The sequence below is a fragment of the Melanostigma gelatinosum genome (assembly GCF_949748355.1).
Source record: "Melanostigma gelatinosum genome assembly, chromosome: 7".
In the NCBI taxonomy this organism is placed as follows: Eukaryota; Metazoa; Chordata; class Actinopteri; order Perciformes; family Zoarcidae; genus Melanostigma; species Melanostigma gelatinosum.
Window position 1 is genome coordinate 15,177,807 of NC_136640.1, and position 24,491 is coordinate 15,202,297.

The 24,491-nt window shown below is 40.5% G+C and overlaps 2 protein-coding genes across 2 annotated transcripts; one reads left to right on the forward strand and one right to left on the reverse strand.

The window, feature by feature from the left end:
- Window positions 1-933: 933 nt before the first annotated feature.
- LOC306779657 (uncharacterized protein) lies at window positions 934-16,007 on the forward strand. Its single transcript, XM_079271634.1, has 18 exons — window positions 934-1,034; window positions 2,163-2,311; window positions 3,474-3,634; window positions 3,945-4,056; window positions 5,038-5,086; window positions 5,213-5,315; window positions 5,415-5,710; window positions 6,424-8,689; window positions 10,483-10,731; window positions 10,828-10,913; window positions 11,009-11,125; window positions 12,291-12,460; window positions 13,056-13,158; window positions 13,289-13,450; window positions 13,657-13,741; window positions 13,882-13,984; window positions 14,562-14,767; window positions 15,073-16,007. Exons 2-18 carry the CDS (start codon window positions 2,211-2,213, stop codon window positions 15,219-15,221), a joined length of 4,518 nt encoding a protein of 1,505 aa, XP_079127760.1. The 5' UTR covers window positions 934-1,034; window positions 2,163-2,210; the 3' UTR covers window positions 15,222-16,007.
- Window positions 16,008-19,093: 3,086 nt separating this feature from the next.
- LOC306779658 (zona pellucida-like domain-containing protein 1) lies at window positions 19,094-22,596 on the reverse strand (the record flags this gene model as incomplete). The annotated part of the gene is made up of 10 exons (XM_079271635.1): window positions 22,485-22,596; window positions 22,170-22,396; window positions 21,735-21,919; window positions 21,572-21,644; window positions 21,382-21,479; window positions 21,198-21,278; window positions 20,862-21,033; window positions 20,660-20,762; window positions 19,346-19,375; window positions 19,094-19,227 (listed from the first exon to the last, which is right to left on the reverse strand). The coding sequence occupies exons 1-10, from the start codon at window positions 22,582-22,584 to the stop codon at window positions 19,094-19,096; spliced, it is 1,203 nt and encodes a 400-aa protein (XP_079127761.1). The 5' UTR covers window positions 22,585-22,596.
- Window positions 22,597-24,491: the final 1,895 nt, after the last annotated feature.

Consider the following 24,491-nt stretch of genomic DNA (forward strand, 5'->3'; position numbering starts at 1 on the left):
TTCTTTATGTAATTAGAACGTGTAGCAGACAATGACTGACGTCTTTTTCTTTCTTTTACAAATAAAGAGCAGCTTCCACAAACTGTTGTACAGTATTTGTATTTCTGTATTCAAGGTGAATGTTAAATCTATTGAATTTTAACTGCAAACCCATTATGATACATTAGGAACCTGGAGGTCCCACCTCACCCCCCTCTCAGCGTACTCTGAACATTTTCACTAAATACTGCATGGTTCCTGGTTTGTTGTGTGGTGATTCAGGAAACGGCACCTTATCAAAGGGCTGAAATAACTCAAGACACGACCCACTTATGGGATCTCACAACTGCTCTTTTAACCAATTGCACGATCTGCCAGCAGCATAATTCATGTTTGACTCATCCAGGAGATGTCCACATCTCTTAAGTAGACTTTAGAGGGGGGTGCCCCACATGTGGTTCATCATTTCACAAGTAGGTCACAAGGATATTACCACAGAGGATTCCCTGGCTTCAGCCACAGTCTGGTTTCCAGCTGGCTTTGCTTGTCTTCTCGCTGGGCTGATCAACAAACCAGAAGGGAACCCTGAGTCACATCAGGGTCACACTGGGGATATGACATCGCCGGTACACTCCAAACCAATTTCAGTGCTTCAAACGTCTTATTTGTATTGCGAACATGTTATTGCTGTTTGAAAAACCTCAGGCTCCTCTGGCCCGCCTGTGTCTACACCCTTTTGTCAAACACACACTGATGATGTCAACCTAGAAATTAAGACTTCAACGTGTGGAAACTGAGGGCACCTGCTGGATGCCAGCTGCCATTACGGCACAGATGACACCTCCGTGAAACAAGAACCCCCCCACCCCCACCACACACACACACACAAACACAGAGTCCATCCCTCTCTCCTCAGCTCTTGACCGGGGAGTCCGGCACAATCCAGCAGCAGATCTTTGGAGGAGGCAAACACTTCCACACCTGCTTCCTTTGTTAACACATCAGGATGGGAGTTACTGGAGCAGCTTGTGACGAGGCTGCAGGCGTCCTGTAAGGTAGGCGACGCACTCTGACTTATTCAAGGAAAACTTCAGTTGTTTTATATTTTTGTTTTACAAACGTTTGCATAAAGTATTTGATGAATCGAGAAATAAGCACAAAATGTTATCGGTCGCCTGATATATCTATTTCTAACCGTTACTTTTGACAATGCATTGCTAGAACCTCTATAAAAAGACGTCTGACTGTTATATATAGCCTATAATTTAAGGTAGAGATTTCAAATTTAACTAAGAAACATTATCAATCCAAAATCTATTTAGTTTGCCAAACAGAGAAAACATCTTATAAATATGGATACATAAAAATCATTACATACCTGAATGGTTGACACAGTGTGCTTCTCTTTATTGATTTGGACAAGAAAACATTTCCAGCAGTGTCCTGCAGCTTCTTCACTTTTATCTCGAAATCTGCAGCTGCACAAAAACATGTAGGATAATAAGTATTTTAGAAGTACTTTATAACAACGTCAAAGTAGAAATGCCAGTTTGGCATGACGGTGAGTGTGTCTATAGAGCGCTTACCTGATGTGTCAACAGAGTTTCTTAAATAAACATGCAGAAGGAGCACAAGAGATTCATTTATGGTGTAGAAGTAGTGATGTACCTAAAGTGATTTGGGTAGTTGACAATAATTCCCTCTGAAATGTAGTGAAGTAGAAGTATAATGATAAATAAAACATATATTGCCTACTCTAGTAAAGTACCTCAAAAATGTTACTTGTACTACAGTGATTAACAGGCGCTTTACATTTAATAAGCGGTATTGTTGGAACAGTTGCAGATGTCTCTATTGAAATAGAGCTAATTGGAGTCCCTGCATTCTCCATCAATTAGAGGCCTGTTGTATGGAAGTCACTGTAGTGGTTGTTTAAGAATGGCATGCTGTGGTTTTGGTCACTTATTTTTTATTTTTTTTTAGAAACAACTCACCAAACAGCTAAAGACTGTCATGTAATTCATACCTTTATGATTCATGTGCATTCATATTTTCTGGGCCTTAACAAGGTTTTAAAATATTGGAACAAAGACACGACTTTTTAAGACGTGACAGTGGGAATTTGTTGCCACACGATTTGCCTGACAGTAACAGACCCGGCTGGTTGCGTCCCGCTCGCTCAGCGTTTCCACACCTGCAGGCGGAGAGAAGCAGCAGGAGGAAGAGGAGCCATGATTGACCTGAGCTACCTGACGGAGGATGAGCAAGGGGCGATAATGACGGTGCTGAGGAGGGACGCCGATCTGAAGAAGGCCGAGGAGGAGAGAATCAGGTCGGAAACAAATCAGGCAAAAGAAATCAGCATCGGACATTTTTTTTACATGAGCAGAAATGTTTTGACCGGCATTTAAGCTGATGTCATGTTATGCAGCTAATGCAATTTGAATGATTAAATAAGTACTCCTTCCATTGCCTGTTTTGTGAGAAGAGGCCTTTGTGGGACAGTCAAAATAATACTCGTCTGGCCATAATGGAATAACACAATAACAGCTTGGCCGGATACGTCGCTGAGAAGCCTCCATGTGAGAGGGGCAAATTAGATTAAAGCCAAGATGAAGTCCACACATGGGAGAGGATCATGCTGCCCTGACGGACAATAATAGAACCCCTTAAAGGCCTCAGTGATGAGAGACACCTCAACTGTGAAGAGCGTGATGCCTCATACTGCCTCCTTTCAGAAACACGTTTAAAATTAGCAGTTAAGCTCTCCATTGAACCTGTGGGAGGGGTCAAACATTCCTCTCAGTGTATATTCAAGGCTTGTTGAGACAAACAAAAGGCCCAGTATCTTTTCTGATCCCTCCCACATGCAGAAATTAAAGTAGAAACTTCTATATCCCTGATATAAAAATGCAGTCATGCATGTAAACTAAGAAAGAAAAAGTCTTTGTTCTTTTGAAGAGTTTTTTTGTTACATTAACTTGAGTCAAGAATACAATGACACAATGTGCTTTTCATTGGGAGTTTAATGGAGTTGGCCGGCCAACTTATTTTCTTTCATCAGCGGGAGGCTGAATGCTCGCTGTGTCTTTGCCGGTCTGGTGTAAAAGGATTAAGCCAACAGCCTGTAATAATGCGCTACCCTTTCTTCACATGACCGTGGTGTTTCTCCATCAAGACGAACGATGAGTTGGAGCGGCCATTTCTCTTTGATTCAATTTTAATTTGATGGGAATGTTTTCCGAATTCTTTCCTTTGGATAGGTCATGTGCAACTGTAATTGCAGTGAAGTGGAATAAACATTTTACCACCTTAAACTGAGTTCTTAATGCCTCTGGAGATTTAAAAAAAAAGCAGCACCTGATTAAAAACATTTGTTGGGAAATGCCACCCAACTGCGATTAACACATTGCAATAACAGACAATGAATAACTGTACAGAAAAACCTCCTGACTTAAGCATTTGTACATGTCCCCTTTGTGTTTCCCCTCCAGGAAACTGGAGAGAATACCTGACAGCATGTCGCAGTTAGACACCGAGCTGAAGTACCGAACTGGAGAGTGGTTTTATGAGGCCAAGTCTCGCAGACACATGGACAAGATCCACGGCTCGGAGATCATCCTGGCCTCCATGAAACAGGGGAAGGCTGGTTTAGGTGTGTTCCTTCTACACTGTTGACAAAGGGCTTGTTTTAAAGCACATGTTATAGCTTTTGAACCTGTTATCCAGCAGCAGGTTGTATCTTCAGAGGTATTTTCACAATCCCTCCGGTGTCTTCTGTCTGCCTTGAAGGATAAAATGTTTCCCCACGGTGAACAGAGAGCTGGGGTCAAAATATGGGGCTAGGAAAGAACTCAACCGAAACATCTGCCCTAAATCAACATAATGCATCAGTTCATTTTAAAACATCATTTAGATTATTGTTATTCATAAGCTGCTGTAAACACAGCTCCTTTCTGTTGCAGATGGTTCTCTTCGAATTGAAAGATCCAAGACGGCCAGCAGTCGAGGTTCACACATCGCCGCTCCACCAAAACCAGCCAGACGTTGGGAAGCACTACAACCACAGGAGATCAAGTACACACTCCTTTCCTATTCCTAGATTTAGCGATCTGTCCGTCTTTAACCTCTTAATTCTTTGTCTTCAGATTCCATTCAATAACTCAGATCAATTTGAAACATTGGAACAGCATCTCTTTCTTCTCACTTTGTCAGTGTATACAGTATTTGTGTGTGAGTGTGTGTGTGTGGGTCTGTGTGTGTCTTGTGACTCAGCCTGTGCAAACATAGGTGGTGCTTACTGGGAATATGTCTGTTTTATAGCCCAGCAGCAGCTACTGCTCACAACACTGCTGGATGTGGTTTAACATATTAAGGGATTAACTCAGTAGCGCTCTCAGCATAATGGCACTGAATGAGAGGTGGCTGTTTATGTTACTGTGGTTGTTATTTCTAGTATGAAATTCCACCTAAAAGAATCAGGATGTTCCCAGGTATCCCGTTGCCAGGAGTTTTTCTTTTGTCAAAGTAAGAGATCATTACGACGAATACTTTTACAGTGTGCAACTTATTCCAGCGGAGGATCATTTGTATTCAACATGTTTCCATTAGAAGTTGGGTCAATATTTGATTTTGCTAAGCAGTAGCCCGATAGTTCGTTCTACTGTCTTTGCAGTGTAATTCCTGTGTTTCATCACATGCATTTCTAAATGCAATCAATCAATTACTCAAAGATTTGCTTTGCTTTTTTACAAATCCTCTTATTCAGCTACAAATTGCCAGAACCTATCGAATGCTCTCTTACTTTCTGTTGATATTCCGGTTGATTAGGTTGGGTAGAGTTCTTTCTCTTTGATACCAGCGTTATTTACGAGTCAGAAAGCTCCAGTCATGCACATCACAGTTTACGTTTGAGAAAGAAAAACATTTGCTGCGGAGATGATTTTCAGCAGTCACATCAAGTTAAACTGCACTTCATCGAATCATGCTTTATAGTGCTTGTATTTCCTTTAAGTTCACCTTTTCTAACTAAATATTTGAATTGTTTTTTCCCCACAGCAATGCAGAAAAAGAGGATCTGAATTCAGCGGCCCGCTCTCCAAGACCGGTATTGTGTTACAAAACAGATCAGCCTTTTTCCGTGACCGTTTTCCTTTCTTTCTCGCAACCTTGTCACAATCATATTGCAAATATTGTGTTGTCAAACATTAATTATCGTGATTTTTCCTTTAAGCCAAGGCACAACCCTTTCAACCGCACTTCCCGTACTGTTGTTGAGCCACCTGAAAATAATGATGACATGTCAACCAGCCGGGACCAGGAGTCATCTGAGACAGGTTTGAGCTGAAACAAACAAAAATCAATGTGCAAAGCATTAGCAGAGCAATATCGAATCGATACTCTAGACTGAGCCTTTCTTCCGTTGTTTGCCTCAGAGCCCATATCGCCACTGAGTCCCACAGCACAGAGCAGTCAGACTTCAGGGGGCTCCCCCACATCAGAGGGCTCTTCGGTCAGTTCCAGGCCGGTGCCAAAGAAGAGGACATTTCGCTCAAGACGTACCTCCAGACAGTCAGAGAGCAACGGCGGGGAGTTAGACGCTCTGGGAGAGACAGCGGGGATTGTTCCCAGCCCAAGACGGAGCCTCCAGCGAAGGTCCAGTGAGAACTCTAACCAGTCCAACCTGAAGGGCCAAGATGAAATACCGCAGAAAACTGTTGTTTCTCATCAAGTATCTCATTCAGCTCAACCATCCAAACCTCTGAATGAAAACTCCCAGCAGCGACTCTGGGACGTATCTCAGCTTTCATCTAATTTCGGTCTGAAGAAAGAAAGAAACCCACCTTTGACAACAAGAGACAGGTCAGTAGACGATTCCTCCAAGAACTCTGACCCCAACATTTTAATTAAGCTCTCTCCTCTTTCCACTGCAACTCACAACCTGCATAATTTCAGACTTGAACGAGATGAAGATGTCGTTCTGCACACAGGCAGGATTCAGGACTCAGACCGTGAAAACAATAGCAGTGTGGGAACAGCAATGAGACTGGGAGATCTGAGTCTGCCCCAAAGCACTGTGGGTGAGTTCAGTTACAAAGAATAACTCTACTTTGTTAAAAGTACTTCTAAACTAGTCATCGAATTTCAACCGAGGCAATAGTTCCTTTAGTTTGGTTTTAAAGTACAACTTCACAGTGCAGCATGCATGGCTGACTCTTAGTCTGGTTAATAAAAACGGTGGGCCCATGAGAGGTAAGGCAAACCTGCTGCAGCACAGACACCCTTAGCTTTCTGACTACATTAAGACGTATTTAATTATTTTATATACCTTTCTTTTCAGATCAAGATCCCCCAGTGTCCTATGATCTCAACTTCATTGATAAGTCTGATCAGCTCGCTCAGAAGAAATCAAATAAAAAAAATGCATTTAAATTATCCACTCAGGCCACCAGTCCCACTGGTGATGAGGAGGACTCCATCGCGAAGGTACTGGACTGGTTTAGCCGCAGCACAGAGATCCTTGATTGGCCAAAGACAGAAGATGGTCCAAAGGCCACGCAGAGCTCTGATAAAGAAGGTTCACTTAGAAAAGATGCCGGGGATATTATAAGTCACAGAAAGAAAGAAACTCCTCAAATGAGAAGCAATCCCTTACAAAGACAGTCCAGTGAGGCTAAAGAGTTCAGAGCAACAGCCAGAGACACACAAGAAACCCAAGAAGAAGAAGAGAAGAATACCAGAGAAAGAATTCGGTCACAGGATGCTGAAGATAGTAATGATGAAAGCCAACCCCCCCAAATTGCGCATCGGAAGTCATTCTGGGAGAAAAGCAACACGGAACATAAAATAATTATCAGCAAAGGACAAAAACCTGGTCAAGTCTCAGTGGAAAAAGACACGGACAAAGTCAACAAACCACACATAGCTCCTGATATGCCCACTGTGCCTGGAATTTACAACGTAATGGGAATCTATGATCAGTCGGCTTCAAATCCTGGGGATGCAAGAGAACTACAGAAAGATACTGGACCCAGTCTGGTGATCAATACTTCAACTCAGAGGAACAACAATGACTCAACATACAACTCAGATTTTTTAAAGTTCGCAGCCAGTCCACAAGTAGCTGACAGAAGAGATTCAGACACTGAGATTAGTCCACAGCCAAAGACACCCATCCAGTCCGGTGCACAACCTGACAGTATTTCCCGATCTAGAGAAACCTCACTGCAAGACGAACTGCCAAAGACTATTCCTGTGTCTCACCGGGATACAGATCCAGACTCTGAGAAGCTCCATTTGTCCAGAAACAGCCCATATACCAACGACCAGCAAGGGGATCAGCAAATCACTTCTAAAACACAAATGCGTAGAGGTTCAAGTGAAGAAGTACAGACGAGGGATAGTGAGGATGAAAGTATGCAATCAAGCATGTCTCCAAAACGAAAGGAGGATACGTCTAACAAAGACGGAATGAACAGCCCGCACGCCAACAGACAAGGTCAACCACATCAAGAAATTATTGCAGACAAGATAAAGCAGCTCACGTCTTTCTGGGAGCAGGAGTGGCAAAAGCCTCCATTTTGCACCGGCAAACCTAAACCTCTTGGTGATGGTAAAGTTACTCGTGGTGCAAATCAATCAACACTGAATAAAAGATTTACACAGTCTGAGTACGATCTGACACCGATTGGGAATGATTCAGGCATCGATGACGGACACTCTGATAGGAATTACGACAATCTTACTGTTCTTCCTTTGAATCAGACAATAGACATGTTGCCCCCTACCCTACACACAAGCCGAGCACAATTTAGTACTCTGCGTGAGTTCTGGGGCGAGACCAAGTCAGATACCAAGAAATCATCTTCCTTCGACAAACCCAAGAGCCCCAAAAAGAAGGAGCCAATAAGTTCCCAGCTTTCACTTCAGGAGTTAAACTGCGGTGACGCGGAGAATTACTGCGAATCAGAGAAACCAAGACCTGCTGCCATGAAATCATCTCCCCCTCTTCAGAATCGATCAAAGTCACCTCATGACAGACAGCCAGGGTCAAGAGTAGCGAATGATGGCAAAAACAACCTGTCCAACTATGCGACAGCAGAGTCCAAAAGGAGCTCAAAGTATGCTAATAGAGAGGAGAAACCCCCAAAATCCCCAATCAGATCAGGAAAAGAGATTCGCTCTCCAAAGAGCAGAAAAGACAGCTTTGACAGATCGAGCAGTCGTGCAAATTCCATGCGTCGCGCCATTAGCATGTTTTCTCTGAGTGATCCGGATGAAAAAGAGCTTAAAATGGATGTACTTGAAATGGATGTCCACTCCCAGAGCAGAAAGCAGAGGCAGAACGCCGACAAAGATGCCTCACCAAGAAGATCACCTGAGGACACTGAGACTCCGACTCCACGTGCACGGGCATATGTTCCCACAGACTACCGGCATTACCTGGGCATGACGGACGAGGCCAGCGAGCACACCTCTCTCGCCCCGGCTGTGAAGGACGACGGGTCAGAAGGGAAGTCTAGGTATGAGTTTGATCTGGCTGGGCCGGTGAGGACCAGCACTCCGGTGAGCTTAGAGGAGATTTACAGCAGAGGGGGCGGCAAGACGAGTCAGCGCCCCCTGTCGACAAACTACAGCAGTTCAGACGCAGGTCAGGAATCATCTGTGAGCAGCATGTCAGAAACCTGGTCCAACTCGAGGAGTTCAAACCGTAAGCACCAACTTCACTTCTTTTTTTTTTTTATAAACAGGGCGATACACAGTGGTGGCGCCAGAGATTTTCTTTTGCTAGTGCTATGGGGGTTGCTCGAATTATGAGTGAGGGTGCTTTGAAATTTAGTTTTTTTTCCTAAATGTGCCGGTTGCCACAGTTTAATTCCTACGTGAACACCCCTGACACACGTGTGCAAATACCCAGTCGCAGCAATTCTTTGTTAAACACAAGGCAGGATATTCAGCGCAAGGGATGCGGATGTAATCGAAGTGCTTGTGTCGCGACCAACCGTGGTATTAAACGAGAGACGGAGAGCGAGAACAAAATAAGTCAATGTTATATAGATAGATATAAACTTTACAATGATGTTTTATAATGTAAATAAAAAATATTTTTCTTTTAAATTACAACTTTCCAGAACCACGAAACAAGAAGGTGCCTATAAAAAAGCAAAAAGAATGTTCCTTGAAATTAATAAAAAATGTTACATTCGTGGCAGAAGTTTTAATGTATATTTTAGTGAAAGAACCTTTCATATTTTTTCAAGGTTTTTCTAAATTGTTTCCAATCAGTTAAGCTGTTTCATTTATTATTTATCAAGAATCAAGACGCTGCGTATTACAATATAGACATATAATTAAATGAAGTTTCTAAATCAGAATACAACACAATTCACAAAGCAGGTATTAAATGTTGAGATCAAAAGACATTTAAGTCAAGAATGAACAAACATGTAGCTCTCCTATACAATTAACATCTAACAGAAATTTACATTTGCATTTTCTCAGTTTTATGAAATTTCATAGACACATAATTCTAACAATGTCTTGAATAAGCTGTTTTGAAGTGAACTGAAGTAGTCCAACTCCTGTTATCTCTTAATATTATCACTATGGGTTTTATCCAGCAGTATCCTTGAGATCATGTCCGTGTTGAGTTGTCTTTGTTGGCAGAAGCAAACCTCTGAATGTGTGCCTGCAGTCAGCTGCCCATGTTTAATTTGTGGGATAGGCAATATGTTACTCTTACTTCACTGACACAGATTAAAAACAAAAAAAATTCACAAACTGACAACTCAAGTAGCAGCTTCATGTCAGCTTTCTTTCACAGTAGTTTTAAAAGCTTTGAGGCGGGGACTGTACCTACATATCCTTCAGACAACTTCAGTTTCCCACTGTCATCGAACTGCACATTTGATGCACTATTATTTGGCTATTATGCACAACATTTTACGTTAGCTAATGTCCAGACATTTTTACCAGAGGAATCAAATCAAACCAAAACATTTGCAGGTAATGGCAACACGAATTAGAAACGTATCTAACAACACACACAGTATAAAAGTACCATTCATCATCTGCATTATCCTTCAGTTCTATACCTTTGCTGCTAGGACTACCTTGACTTCTCACAGTTTGTACATTCATGAACATCATTTTACAGAGTTTACCACAAATATTTAGATTTTATGGGTATTGATTAGCTGCAATGGTTAGCAGATTAATCAATCAAATGAAAATGTATCTGCAATTGTAAGTTATTTTTCTGCAGAAATGCCAAATGTTGCTGGTTCCAAGTTCTCAATCACTGGTCTGTGAGGAATTTATAGACAAAACAAGTTATGTGAGCAATAAACTTGCATAAGTAAAATAATGTAAAGCTCAAAATACCAACTCGTTACTCAGATTTCTACGAATGATAACTTTGAACAAAGACTCATCAACCCATTTGAGCATTGAGAAACTGCGCATGTGAGCCTGTCAGTTGATTGTTCTCTCCAATACATGTAGGTGAGAATGATGTCGACATTCAAAACCTCGTAAGGAAAGCATTGCAGAGAGCAGAAGTAAGGCCTAGAAATCGGACTAAAAGTATGGAGGACATCACCGCATCTTCATCACCACGTGAGCATGTCCTCCAAGTCAGATTGTTCATATATACGCAGATCATTTTGGGGGATTGTGGTTTCTTTGGTTTGTTTTTCACAGGACAAGAAACCAGACAAGACCCAGCTGCTGACATGAGACGCATTCGTGATGGTAAAAAAAATCCCTGATCTTTTCCATTACGGACATGTTTGCAAGCAAATTAGTAAAGATTTTAATCTTTCTGCTTCCCAATCAACCACTGTTTAGTTTCATCCATCCCGTCGCCGTCACCGTTTTCGAATCTGGAGCACCTGAAGAAGATGAGCAAATCGGTTCCTTCGTTTTTAGAGGAGGTAAAGACACCCTCTGCATGTTTTAGTCCAGTAGGTCAAAGTCTGCTCTGCATCCCTGAGCACGAAGCTTTCTGTGCCTGCTGTCTGTGTTTCAGGACATTGGCAGACACACTGACTCCACCTGCGAGGACAGTGACCGAACAGGAAGACTAATGACGGCCAGCTCTTTGAATAACCTCAGCGGCTCCTCTGGCATGTCGTCTTTGTCTTATGTATGTTCACACTAATGCATGAGCATGCTTAACACTGCGCTCTTAAACTGCACTGATCGTTGGCTTTTAAAATGAAATTGTGTTTGTCAGCCTAATTATTTGTCTGTTTGTCTGTTAGGAGTGGTATCACATGTTTTGCCCTTTGAAACAATGGGCTTCCTGTCCCCAACAGACTCGTGGTTGGCACCAGATGGTCGGGCACAACCATAAAAAAAGATTACTCCACAGCACTCCACCTATTTGGCATTGCACTCCTATAGCATTGTCTGTGACACAATGTTGAGTTGACAGTTAGAAAAAAAAGGGATAAATATCAATGCAGAAGAAATATTATCTTTTTTTATGCTCATTGCTCGTCCTTGACAAAACCTGGTGCCTACATTGCCCACAAGACAACTCGGCTGCTGACAGTTTGTTCGAGGTTTTGGAAGTGTTCAGCTCATGTTCCCTCAGCATCATCCTTGGCCCATGTTAAAATCGATATACTTTTTTAGATATACGAACAATACTCGCTTAGACAGACAGTGTGGTTAGAACTCTTTGCCTTTGTTGGTCAGGTTTAGGCATGACAAGTGGTGAGCCAATCAGAGGCAGCGGTGGGCAGGTCATGCCTTTGCCATAGTAGAGATGGAATTATTGTGTACATGTGCTTCTGTGTTGGAGCAATGGACCTTCAGAATAAAGGCTGTTGGTTGGGCTTTTGGTCCAATGTGACATTTTTTTGACTATCGGGGCTTTGAAATAATGGGCCGTTGGGTCAATGGCATGGCATCAGCGGAGGTACTGATCTGAGGAAACGTAGACACACTCCTGCCTCAAGCTGCTAGACTCAAGCAGAAAAGAGGAGTCTACAGAAACCCTCCGTTTGTTGTCATTGTTAAACTTTAGTCCATACCAACGCTGTCTCAAGTGACATGATTTGAGGCAATCACGCAGGCTTCATACAACTTATTTCATATATTTAGTAGGTTTTTCCCTAAGATGTTGAAAATCGGTGGAATTCCCCTCTGAAGTGGAACCAATTAGCTCTGTCCTTGACTTTTATCTCGAGGAGATAGATTAGATTTCCAAAAAGCCCAAACCACAAATCATCCAATAAATAAAATGATTAAAGATATGAATCATGATGTAATATGTTTGCCTACTTGCTTGTGTGTGCTCCTAGATGAGTGGAAGTGTGATGACCATGGACAGCACCGATTATGGGAATGTGGAGGTTCAGGGAAATATCCAGTTCTCCATCAACTACATCCAGAAGCTCAAACAGTTTCACATCTTTGTGACTGAGTGCCAAGACCTGGCAGCAGTCGACCCAAAGAGGGGCCGCTCTGATCCGTGAGTACTGTACTTGAAATATTCTATCATCATATTTCTATACTGTATGTACTGTACTGCTACATCAGAACTCCACTTAAACGGGTTTCCACTGAGTTGCCACTACACATAACAAGCCATTGAAATTTGTCTCACCTCGTTTACCATTTTTTAATTTTTTTTATTTTACTGATAACTTAAGCTAATATGAGTTTGATCAAACACTTGGATAATTTGTGCACATATCTGTTTCTATGGAAGCACACCTGGTAGCTTATTTGGGTTTCTCAATACTGGCATTAGGGCCGAAACATATATGATATTTAAATTCACAACACGCTATTGGTAAAAACAAACACTATGATACTACTAACATATAAATATTTAACATTTTCAATCACCGGTGTTCTCTCTATGCTTTAAAAACTGGCCGCACTGCAAAAGAAGGGTAAACTTTCAATGCCTTTTTCTACGATGTGTAAACGATATACTACTACATTATAACTAAAAATGCGTAATATTTTCTGGCACGTGAGTCAGAATGTACATTTTGTCCTCTAACTTTTAACTTTCATATGGTATTATATACTGAGGGTGTATCTTTTTGCTTTTGAAGGTATGTCAAAAGCTACCTGGTTCCTGACAAAGCTAATCTGGGAAAGAGGAAAACATCTGTGAAAAAGAAGACACGAAATCCAACTTTCAATGAGGTCCTCCGAGTAAGACTCCACAGGCATAATGCTGATAGTACTAAACAAACAAAGGCACTTTCCCACACTGCGATGCCAAATACTTGGCATGCATGATAATCAACAAACAAAAGCACCTTGCTCTTCCCTGTCCTTACAGTATCGTGTTCGCATGGAGTACCTCAGAACCCAGACGCTCATTCTCGCTGTTTGGCATCACGACACCTTTGGCAGGAACAGTTTCCTGGGCGAGGTAGACGTGGACCTCTCCAAGTGGGACTTTGACCACACCCAGATGAACTACTTAGCCCTGAAAGCAAGGGTAAGAAGAAGAAAAGCACGCCCACAGGCTGGCTTTATCCACAGCCGTTGTTTTCACACCAAATAACAGCGGATTATCTGACAATGTTGCCCGCCTCCCCAGAGTCTATTTGAGCTTGTGATATCACATGCAGTTGTATAACCTGTGCACAAAGGAATTTGGGATCTACTGTTTATGTGTATTTTATACTCTGTCAAACGTTTCAGACCACACGCACTCTGGTGCCATCACATGGTCAAGGAGAGATGAGACTAGCCATGCGTTTCCTGCCAGAGATCATCCACAGTGATGGTCTGCACACGCTTTCATTCTGTTATTTAAAACCAGGCTTCGTTTCTTGATGTGCATTTTAGTAAACCGCAATCCCACCCATTGTATAGAAAAGGTTCTTTGAATATTTTTGTATACATTTTGTCATTTATTTTTCTAAGGATTAATTAAGGGGAGTCCAAACACCGGAGAAGTTCACATTTGGGTGAAAGACTGCAAGAACTTGCCTCCAATCAGGACCACCATCGACCCATATGTTAAGTGGTATGCATATTACATTCATATTAAGTTAAAGATACTGGTTGGCTTTCTGGGAAATACTCTGATTTGATTTCTTGCCGAGAGTTCGATGAGAAGAACTCAAGTTTGTCTTTTAAACATGAAACTAAAGGCAGCTGCAAGTTTGCTTAGCTTAGCATAACGACTGGAAACAGGGGAAATTGGTTCTGTCCAAAGGTAAAGAAATCGCCAACCAGCACCTCTAAAGCTCACTAGTTATAGCTTGTTTGTTTAAAATGTACAAGAACTAGCCAGGCTGTAACCAGTTGCAGTGCTATCTTGATGTCTGAAAGTTTTACACAAAATAATTCGTAAGCTTTAGAGGTGCATTTTGTTGAGCCACCGTTTCCCCCTGTTCCACCTCCTCATGCTAAGCTAAGCTAACCCTTTCCCTGCTGTGACGTTAACTTCATATTGAATGTACAGGCGTAAGATCAGTACCGATATTCTCATTTAACTCTCAGCCAGAGAGCGATTAGGTACTCTCCCAAAAGGACTCCATCATCAGTGAAACTTTTCTGCTGTAGCGGTGAAAATAACCCTTCTTCCCCCTCATCCCAAGCGCTGTGCTGCCGGACACGAGCAGGAAGAGTCGCCAGCACACGCGCGTGGTGCGGAGGACAGTAGACCCAGTGTTTAACCACACGATGGTGTACGACGGCATCAGACAGGCCGATCTATCAGAAGCCTGCGTGGAGCTCACTGTCTGGGACCAAGACAGGCTGGCCAGCAACCTGCTGGGGGGCCTGAGGCTTGGAGTTGGACAAGGTACTGGTCAAAATAAACTAACTGAACAAATCTGACTCCTGTAAAAGAAGTGATCATCAGCTGGAGCATCGCTTTTGTTGTAGATATATCAACTCAAAAAACATGCTTTCTGGAGCAAATGTGGTGCAATTGCTGTGATATGAAAAACTATACATGAATGAAATTATATTTCAGGCTTTTCTCGAGCTTTATTCGTCAAAGTATTGGATGATTTGACCTCTTTGGTCCTTAAACACCAACTTAAATGAAGCCACGTGAGGGTTGCTTGTGTTTTTCATTTTTGTGTCTCTTTTGTCTCTCCGTAGGAAGAAGTTACGGAGCAATGGTGGACTGGATGGACTCAACTCCTCATGAGGCGGCCCTGTGGGAGCGCATGATTGCCACCCCAAACGAATGGGTGGAGGACATACTCCCATTAAGAGTGCTGAACTCTGCAAAAACTGGTTTCAAATAACTAAAACTAGTGCAAACACAGTATAAAACCACCGTCAATTAATAGTTTTAAAGATTTAAATGAAGTCAGGAAAAGCTGTCTAAGGATTTCAAATGTCTGCCTCTCCTTGTGCTTGCTTTTAGTGACAATAATATCACAGACAAAAAGAAGCCTTGAGGCACACTGGAAAATGTAATCAAGAAACCACACATCAATCGAAGTACAATAAACCCCAAATAAAAACATGACTCACACATAGGTAACATACAACAAATACCAGGCAAGTCTGGCTGAACATCTGTTGATGGGCTTTAATTAATATGCACACAAGGACACAAGGTTAAACCCACAGTTGTACCAGGATCTAGATGTATATCCTACATGCAGTATGTCTAAATGTCCACCATTTTGATAATTGAGTTGCTGCCAATGTGCAATACAACTGTATACACCCTAAATATCTCATGAGCCAAATTATCAAGGTTGTTAAATAAGGCTAATACTAACGGAAATGCGATAGCAAACAGCAGTAACAATGAAAAAAGCAAATGTAAATAATATTCACTTAAACGGTTATATCTAGTCAGACTAACTCTTATTTTGACAGTATTGTTCTAAATTTAATTTGACAGCATATGTGACATCATGTGATGAACTGTAATCATATTAAAAACAAGTGGGATTAAAGGAATTAAATGCAGAAGTCCATTTTTTTTAATCATTTGGCATAATGATGATAAAAGTGAAGGGCAGCATCGAGCATAAGATTGTTTGAATAACAATTTCTTCAATGGCGATGAAAGAGTATCACGAGATAATAGTCCTGTCCAGTTTCCCCGTGACTTGTTTTTGTTATGTCTCCAATTTAGTTAAGATTATAGACGATAAAGAGCGTCTCAGAGAGGGATAAAGAGATTCCTGTGTGGTACCTGTGTGTGAGAGGAAGACGAGAAGAATCAAGACGTTTCAGGTTATGTTGCTGCATGTTTCTTTAAATGTTGCATATTTTAATTATAGCTGTTGACTGTGTAAGTTGTCCATACAAGACAACTTCGTAGAACTAGTCGTCACACTTCACTGTCACAGCCGTACAGACACACAGATATATAAAATGAAATTAACCATGCAAATGTACATATTTTACGGTCATTTTGTTCACTCTTCCACTTATGTGTCAAACGGAGAACAATTGTGACATTAAATAACATTGTAAGAGGACTTTGAGTGGAGAAATAAGCTCAACTTTCAAGCAGGTATCAAAAGTCATAAATGTGGTCATGGAAAGTTTGGATATCTACAGCTTCATGACAACTAAGCCAATTTAATTTGTTAATAAAGACCATGTGATATGGTTGAAAGCTCCAGAACAAACAAATGATTTGACCTTTATGCAATTTAAGTTTACTTGATTAAATTACTTGTACCACTTTGTCAATGTTACGTTGAGATAATGGAGAGGGTGTTACAGGCAAGGTTCAGCTGTTTCCACGCCAATAATTTACCCTTTAGACCCAGAAATACATTTGTGAAACTGGGAAAAAGGTCGAGATCAAATACACCAAGAAAATGTACACATTTTAAGGTAATATTTTTTGCTTTCCCCTTATGCTTACTTTTATATCTGTCTTTTTTTTAGGTTGAGGGGAATATATGTGGGTCTCAGCCTGATAGTGACACCAGTGCTCAGTTTGCCCACTAGGACAGCGGGCGAGGTGATTGTAGTGCTGTTTGACGTGTACTGGGCCTCTCTCTTCCACAGGCGGAGGAAAGATCCACAGTCCCGTTGAAAAGAAAAAAGAAAACTTTATTCATGACCTGAAGTATGTTTGTGATCTGTGATGATTGCAATCAAAATGATCAATCTCTTTCAGACACAGCTATATGGGAAAAAGGTCAGACTTGATCAGTATTGTTGTTGATTCAACTACTGTAGTTTATTTCTGTACATACATGCGTAGGATGCCTTTATCTTTTGGGCTCGACACTGTAAGGATTTCTTCATCAGAGTTATTGCTTCATATGTGATGTAAAAAAGATGTGAAATTAGATCATGTGGTTTTGGGAAACCAGCTCAAAATAAAGTAAATATCCACAAAACTGAGCAAAAGACGTTTTAGTGATGAAGAAGAAATTAGAAACGAAGAAGAAGAATGAAGCATTGAAGTGATGAAGTGATGAAGCATTACTTAAGAGTGTGAAGTGACTGTTGTTAGTTGACTCACGGGCATAAATCCGTTGCACGAGGACGCCTCACAGAGCCTGTAGTAGTGCAAGTAGAAAGTGGAAAACTGACTGATTTTCATGCTCCACAAATCTGAAGGCCTCAAAGGAGAAGTGAGCCCTCTGAGACTCCCCATTGAGATCCTCCTTTGTTTGTGTGTGTTACGGTCATACCTTGGGTGAAAAGGATAAAGGTAATGTGACTACACACGTGGATAAAATACAAAGAAGTAGCTCGGAGTTGAGTGTCAAATTAAAGAAGACCCACCCTACAAAGAGGTCATAATAGGTGTTGAGGAAGGGATATGGCTGTGTTGATGTGTAGCATCTGTCCAGCAGCACGTGGACCTTAAGTGTTATTTCTTACCATTTCTGTTACTTATGGAAAACTGCATGCGCACACAAAGTTTGGCAAATACAAGTGAAGATGAGAAGATTGATACCACTCTGGTATCATATGTCCGTTTAAAACAAAGCTAGAGTCAGCAGCCCGTCAGCTTAGCATAGAGACATAGACAATACTGGAAACAGCAAACCTGCCTCTAAAGGTATAAGCTATCCACCTATCAGCACCTCTATAGCTCATGATGAAATGATAATATCTTGTTTCTATTATTTGTACCAAAACAAAGAAGTACCTCTTTAGACTGAGCCAGGCTAGCTGTTTCCCTGTGTTTCCAGTATTTAGGCTAAGCTAAGCTAACAGGCAGTAGCTTCATGTTTGTGGTATTTATCTTCTCATCGAACTCTCTGCAATAAAGTGAAAAAGCATATCTCCCAAAATGTCATGTTAGGTTTAAGTGCAACATGAATCTGGTCTTGGGGTTGAGTCCTGTTTGCGGGATAGTTATCAGGATCAGTTAGTGCAGGTTTGAATGTTTACCATGTGAAGTTTATGTTCACTGAAGTTCAAAGATTTTAAAACTTGAATATAGATTTTGACACACAATATTTTTAGAAAGTCTGTCAAGAGTGGGTAGAAATATGAGCTACCTCATGGTCTAAATGACACACAGATAACACAGAGCTTTGGAGTGAGCCCTGCATGGCAAACACAACCTTGTCTATATAACAGTGCAGTATATAAAAGGTATTAGCCATCTATACCAATTCAATATTTTAATGTATTTCAAAGCCGGAAAAGGAGTCCAGCAAAAACTGTTGGTTGGATCTGTGTAATCATGCATCCAGTCACACAGCAAGATATGGTCACAATTTCTTCAAGTTCAGTTTAATGATGTATTATCAAAGAATAAAGCATGAGAACTTTCTTCATCATTCCTGTTGAAAACATTTAAAAAATACACCAACTCTAACTGATTACAAAAGAAAAGATACAATTACTTATTAAATATTTGAATATGACTCTGACAACATGCATAAAACTAACACGTAAGTATAATACACAATTATAGTACAGCCTCTGTGCCCTTATCTCCTACATGAATACACTAAGTGATTGGTAATGATTGTAAGATTATTAAATATAGATTAAAGCACATTGCTGTTTGTGAAATGGAAAATAGTAGTAAGACAGTATGATATTTATTGTCTGTTATGACTTGTTTTACTGGCTCTGCAGCTACAGTAACGACCATGCTTTTTAGATGATGATGTACTAAACTGCCAGTTTGGGAGATAGCTGAAGGGAGTGCGCTGTCAGTCAGAGTATGTTACTGGATGAATTGCTTTCTTCTGACATACAACACAAAGTACGCAGCCATGGCGACGAGGAGAATTGATAAGATGACGATGCAGACGATAACAGCCACCACGGGGCCGCTGTAGTTGCCCTCAGATAACAAGTCTGTGTGAGCAGAGAAGAAGAAAGGCATGATGATATCACACAGTATTATCCTTCATTGGTCTGTTAATCGATGTTGCTAATACTGCCTGAGAAAGTCGTGACGAACAGAGATTCTTACCGTAAGAAGCAGACAAAGTTTGAGCTTCTCCTGAAAAATGAAACAAAACTATGGTCAATAAATGACAGGATTCACTTTTTGTTAGTTGATGAAATTAACTGATTCAATTTTGACATTTTGAGGAATACGCTTATTTGCACTCTTGCTGAGAATCAGAGGTGAAATTGAATACAAAGCTACCACCAGCCACAGCTTAACATAAAAAATGTAATCAGCTAGCCTTAATAATGAAGATGTTAGCCATATCTTCTTTGTTTAAACGTATTTTAAAAAATCACAATTTTTCGATTTCCAGTCTTTATGCTAAGCTAAGCTAAGCTAAGCGGCCACTGGCTGTAGCTTCATATGTGGCGTACAGATATGAGACTAGTATCGGTTTTCTCATCAAACTTTTGGCAATAAAGCAAATGAGCACATTTCCCAAAATGTCAAGCTATTATTTTAAGAACAGATACCACAAGGAAAGATGGACATTATGGACCCGGTTAATGTTGTGTCAATCGTTTCAGTAAGTGCCCGAAAAATAAATGTTTGACGGGAGCGAAGGAGGAAGCAAGGTGTTTTATTTTAAACCAAATTACGATTACATTTTTGTCATTTTTGTACCTAAACCTAACTTAACCTAAATAACAGCGTTTTGACATTTGACAACTTTTTAAAAAATGTTTCAACAGTGATTTTTAGTGGTTTTGGAAGAAACAAAGAAATTATGAATTGTCCTGTCGATAGGTAACCTGACTCGCCAGATGGTTTGATGTACGGAACCATCTGAGAAGCTGTCATTGGAAACTGTTTGGAAAAAGGTAGTCACTTTCAATAAATACTTGGCAGGTCATTGGATGAACCATCTGTCAATCTAATTTTTGCCAAAGCCAGTTGTCAGAAGAGTGAAAACTCATTTTCCATCGAGAAAAGACTTCTGTGCCATTCTTTGCTCCTCTTTCAATGATGAAATACTCCAGTTCTGATTAACTGGTGCTATTGAGGCAGCTACGTTCACCTCTTTAGGAGCCACCATTGTTGTTTAGAACAAACAAGGTGCATCTCTGTGTTGTCTCTCCTAAGCCACGCTTACAGGCTAACAGGACGCTGTTTGGTCCGGTCACTGGCTTGCAGGACACAAACACATTATTTGAAGTCTGACAAGATGGCTTGATTCTTGCGTGATCTTGTGACATCAAGATAATCCAGCTGTCGTTTGAGTGAAGCCAAAAGGGCCGTCTTAACCATTTGTATATTTAGTCATTATGTAAAGTGTTATAGTGATAGGACAAAGGTTATCTTTGTTTGCAGAATTTTGCCCGAAAGACGCACCACGGCTTTGTTTCCCCACAACAATGGCGGGCGAGGTCACTGTAGCGTTGGCCAACACATCTGTTGCCTCTCTCTTTCTCCTTCCTGTGTTTGCTCCACAGTTCTGTTTGAAATGAATAAAGACAGAAATGAAAGAAATCAACAATTTGTGACATCTTTAGGCAAAATTAGGACTCTTTAAGGAAGTCTTGTTTCTACTCACCGGCAGTAATTGTTGGCACGAGGACACCTCACAGAGCCTGGTGACGCAGTGAATGTAGAAAGTGGAAATTGTCTTATTGTAATCCACCATAAATCTGAAGGCCTCAAAGGAGAAGTGTGCTATCTGAGACACCCCATTTATCGTCACCTTAGTTTGAGCATCACCTTGACACCTTGGGTGAAAAGGAGAAAGGTAATGTTTCTGCACGTGAGGAAGTACAAAGAGCTACCGGTAACCTTGAGGTGAGTGGAAGAGTGGAAGGTATTATTTACTGTGGTTATATATATATATATGCATATATATATATATATATATATATATATATATGAGACTCACCCGACAAAGAGGTCATAAAAGGTGACGGACATGGGATATGGAGTTGGTGTTGCGTAACATCTGTCCAGCAGCACGTTGAACCTGCGAGGACAGACAGGTGGATTTTAAGTGTAATTTCTTATTTCTGTAACTTGTGGTTAACTGTAAACTGTGACAACAATAATAATACAATAATAAGTAATACCTTTCAGTTAGATTGCTAGCCTTAACCGCAACATAAATCTTGGTCTTCAGATTCAGTCCTGATGTTGGGATATCAAGTTTATCTTGGTAGAGCTCATCCTGTTCGCAGAAAAGCATGAATAAAATCAAGTTTAAAATGTAAAAGAAAAACTCTGTCCAGTTTTTAAAAGCTACTGTGGAGCAGGTCTTACTTGGTAGAGGTCCATACTCAGTGTGCTGATGAAGCTACCATTGTTGTCGTTTATGGCAATATTCACACCTGATCTGTATTAAATGAAAAGACACCTGGATGAAAATCTAAATGTAGCTCAGTTCTGAATATTTTACATGCAGTGTTATTCATGGCATACTCACACGTCCAGTTGAGTGTTGTTCATGAGATACTGCATCGGATAGAAGCAGGAGAACTTGTACTGGATCTGCGAGCGATAAGTGATCATACCCGCAGAGGGGTCTAGAGAGATAACAATGCCAGAGATGTTGACATACTGGACGTTTGAGAAGTCAGAAAACTGTCCGGTCCCAACCTGGTTGGTTATCTATTGAAAAAACAGACATATTTTACTGAAATAGCTTTGAATCAATTTTCTGATCAATTCTTTGATGAAGGAATTGAAGATATAATGACTTTCATCTCTTTAGTTTTCATCGAATGCTATTCAATTCCATCAAAATGTACCAAAAGTAGAAATTTACTGCATGGCACTAAAATCCTCTTAACCGTCATAGCATGATGTCTACTAATAAATGTTAAGTACCTTAACTGATGAACACTATTGTGAAGAATACCTTAAAGTCATTATTGCAGGAAGAGAGAGAACTGCCATTCAGGGGGAATCTGAAATTTAAAACTGGTGGAACCGCGACCCAGTCAGCGGTCCCATAACACTCTGGTGTGCTTATCTGATTATTGAGGACCATCTGAGACTCATTGTAGAGAGCTTGGTACATCGGACATATGTAGATGCTCAGGTCCATATACTCAGTGCCACAGGTCACAGTTATGTCAGCATTCTCTGGGAGGGATAAAAAAAAAAGGAGGATGTAAATGGAAGAGTGAAAATAACAGTAATCAAAGAGCATATGAATGAAAAGAGCACAAACCTGGAGGTCTGTTTGTAGGGCTAACAATGCAACCTTCTGGTATCTGGGCCTCGATCCTCAGAATGAGGCAAAGCTGGCACACAAGGATTACCAGTCGCATTGTTCTGTGAGTGGACCTGTGAGAAAACAGAAAGACAATGAGATCTTCTTTCAAAAGAAAGTGCTTTGAAAGAAAACTGTTGCAATTTTTTTAGAGTGCTTCACAGTACCGCTTTTAATAATCTAGTCTCTGAACATATGAGACAAACTGGTTTAAAACTGTCCGTGGGGAGGATTAACATTTAGGAGTTTGTCCATTGTTGGTCAAAGGCTCTGGTCTCACTGACCACATTTCTCATTTTGGAGTACGCCATGTGAAATAGCTTCTCTGACTAACGTATTATTCTCAGACTACTCGGTCGGTCGCCTCGTCTCCTCGTGTGTGTAAATCTTACTCGAGTCAAGAAGCTCATCGCAATTTAAATTGGCTGAGTAGCATCACGTGATGTGATTTACAACGCATGTAGTTAGTCGGTGTGTTTCCTGCACTGCTGCACGAGTACCGTAAAGGCTGGAAAAGCTGCTCCGGTTAAAATATAAGTGCTCAGTCAAAATTGAAGAATTCTCCATTATCTATAGGTTTGAGGTCCAGGGTCCAGATACAACGACGTCTGGGTCAGGACTCGTACCGCAGTCCGCCTATTAGTGACCCCTGTTATAACATAAGCCCTCAATGCAACATTCAGAAGCAGTCACTTGAAAGACAAAGGAAATACATGCTTCAACCTAGGCTACATCATGATTTATGCATAATTTCAGGGGAAATTGAAACATTCTATTTAAAAAATCTTTTCAAGACACAATTATGAATATAATACATAATACTAGCTGTACTTCCTCATTAACATATCCTGCATTTTGCATATCAAGACAATTTGAAAAAGTCTGCCATTATTGAACCCATAAAGACTCTTGAATTACATCGCATATATAATGTTTGATTTAAAGAACCAAATGAATCCAGAGACAACATTTGAAAACTGCCTTTTTTCCCTCCATGGTCGATGTAGTAATTACATCTAAAAATAATTTTTCATAACTAAATAAAGTACTAACGTATAGCCTTTTTCATTATAAGCATTATAAAAAAATAGAACTATGGAACAACGATGAAAAAGAGGTGATAAAGATATTGCAGGGGCTCACCTGTAAGTCGTCATATTCTGTTTTGCTGTCAGCTACCTGACAAGCCTCATATTTATACTGTCTCTCCCACAGGGGCGTGAGGGAGTCAGACAATAGTGTAACATGAGTTGTTGTTTTTTACATAATATACATTTTTTCTAAATATTTTATGTGTATGTTGTATTTGAATAACAATATACCTTAAATAAGCTCTTTTTTCACACAGTTTTAGATTTGTTCATCTTCTGTTGATTGTAATCTGTAGTTTCTTAAAGCTTTTTTTGAAGCCACAGACAGCTCTCAGCCACAATTAACTGGTGTTAAGCTATGGGTGTTAATGATAAGAAATACTGTTTGTTTCTCTACATACATATAAAAAGCAGAATTTGTCTTAGGAAATGGCAGACCAGGGTTTTTTAAAGTAATTTGTCTCTTGGTGGAAACAGTAATCTGTCGAGGATGTCAACAGGCATTTACCATCTTTGTAATGTATTGTTTAAGGCCTTAAACAAGTTCAGTCTATACCTCGAACCACACTTTCTGGATTAAAATGTTGACCTTTTTAACTGACGAATATTTATGACACAAACGCAATTTAAATATGAAAAGAATGATACATTTCAATGCCAGCTTGGTTGGATTATTAATGTGACGATCTTGATCTCAGCAGAGAGAATTCATTTTAGCTTGTTCCAGTCCTCAATGAGGTCAGTATGTTATTTAAAGACAGACACTGGGAGTTCCCTGTTAAGTCATAGCATTTAAAACAAATATCTTTCTTGTTTCTTGAATGTACAAAAGACAAAACGGTGCAATCCATAGTTTGCTTTTGTCATGTGTTAT

Bases quoted from the DNA above. Each gene is read 5' to 3' on its own strand.
- LOC306779657 (XM_079271634.1), top strand. From the start codon at position 2,211: ATGATTGACCTGAGCTACCTGACGGAGGATGAGCAAGGGGCGATAATG. The intron at 5,087-5,212 runs GTATTGTGTTAC...TTTTCCTTTAAG, and splicing joins CGGCCCGCTCTCCAAGACCG to CCAAGGCACAACCCTTTCAA. The intron at 11,126-12,290 runs GTATGTTCACAC...GTGTGCTCCTAG, and splicing joins GCATGTCGTCTTTGTCTTAT to ATGAGTGGAAGTGTGATGAC.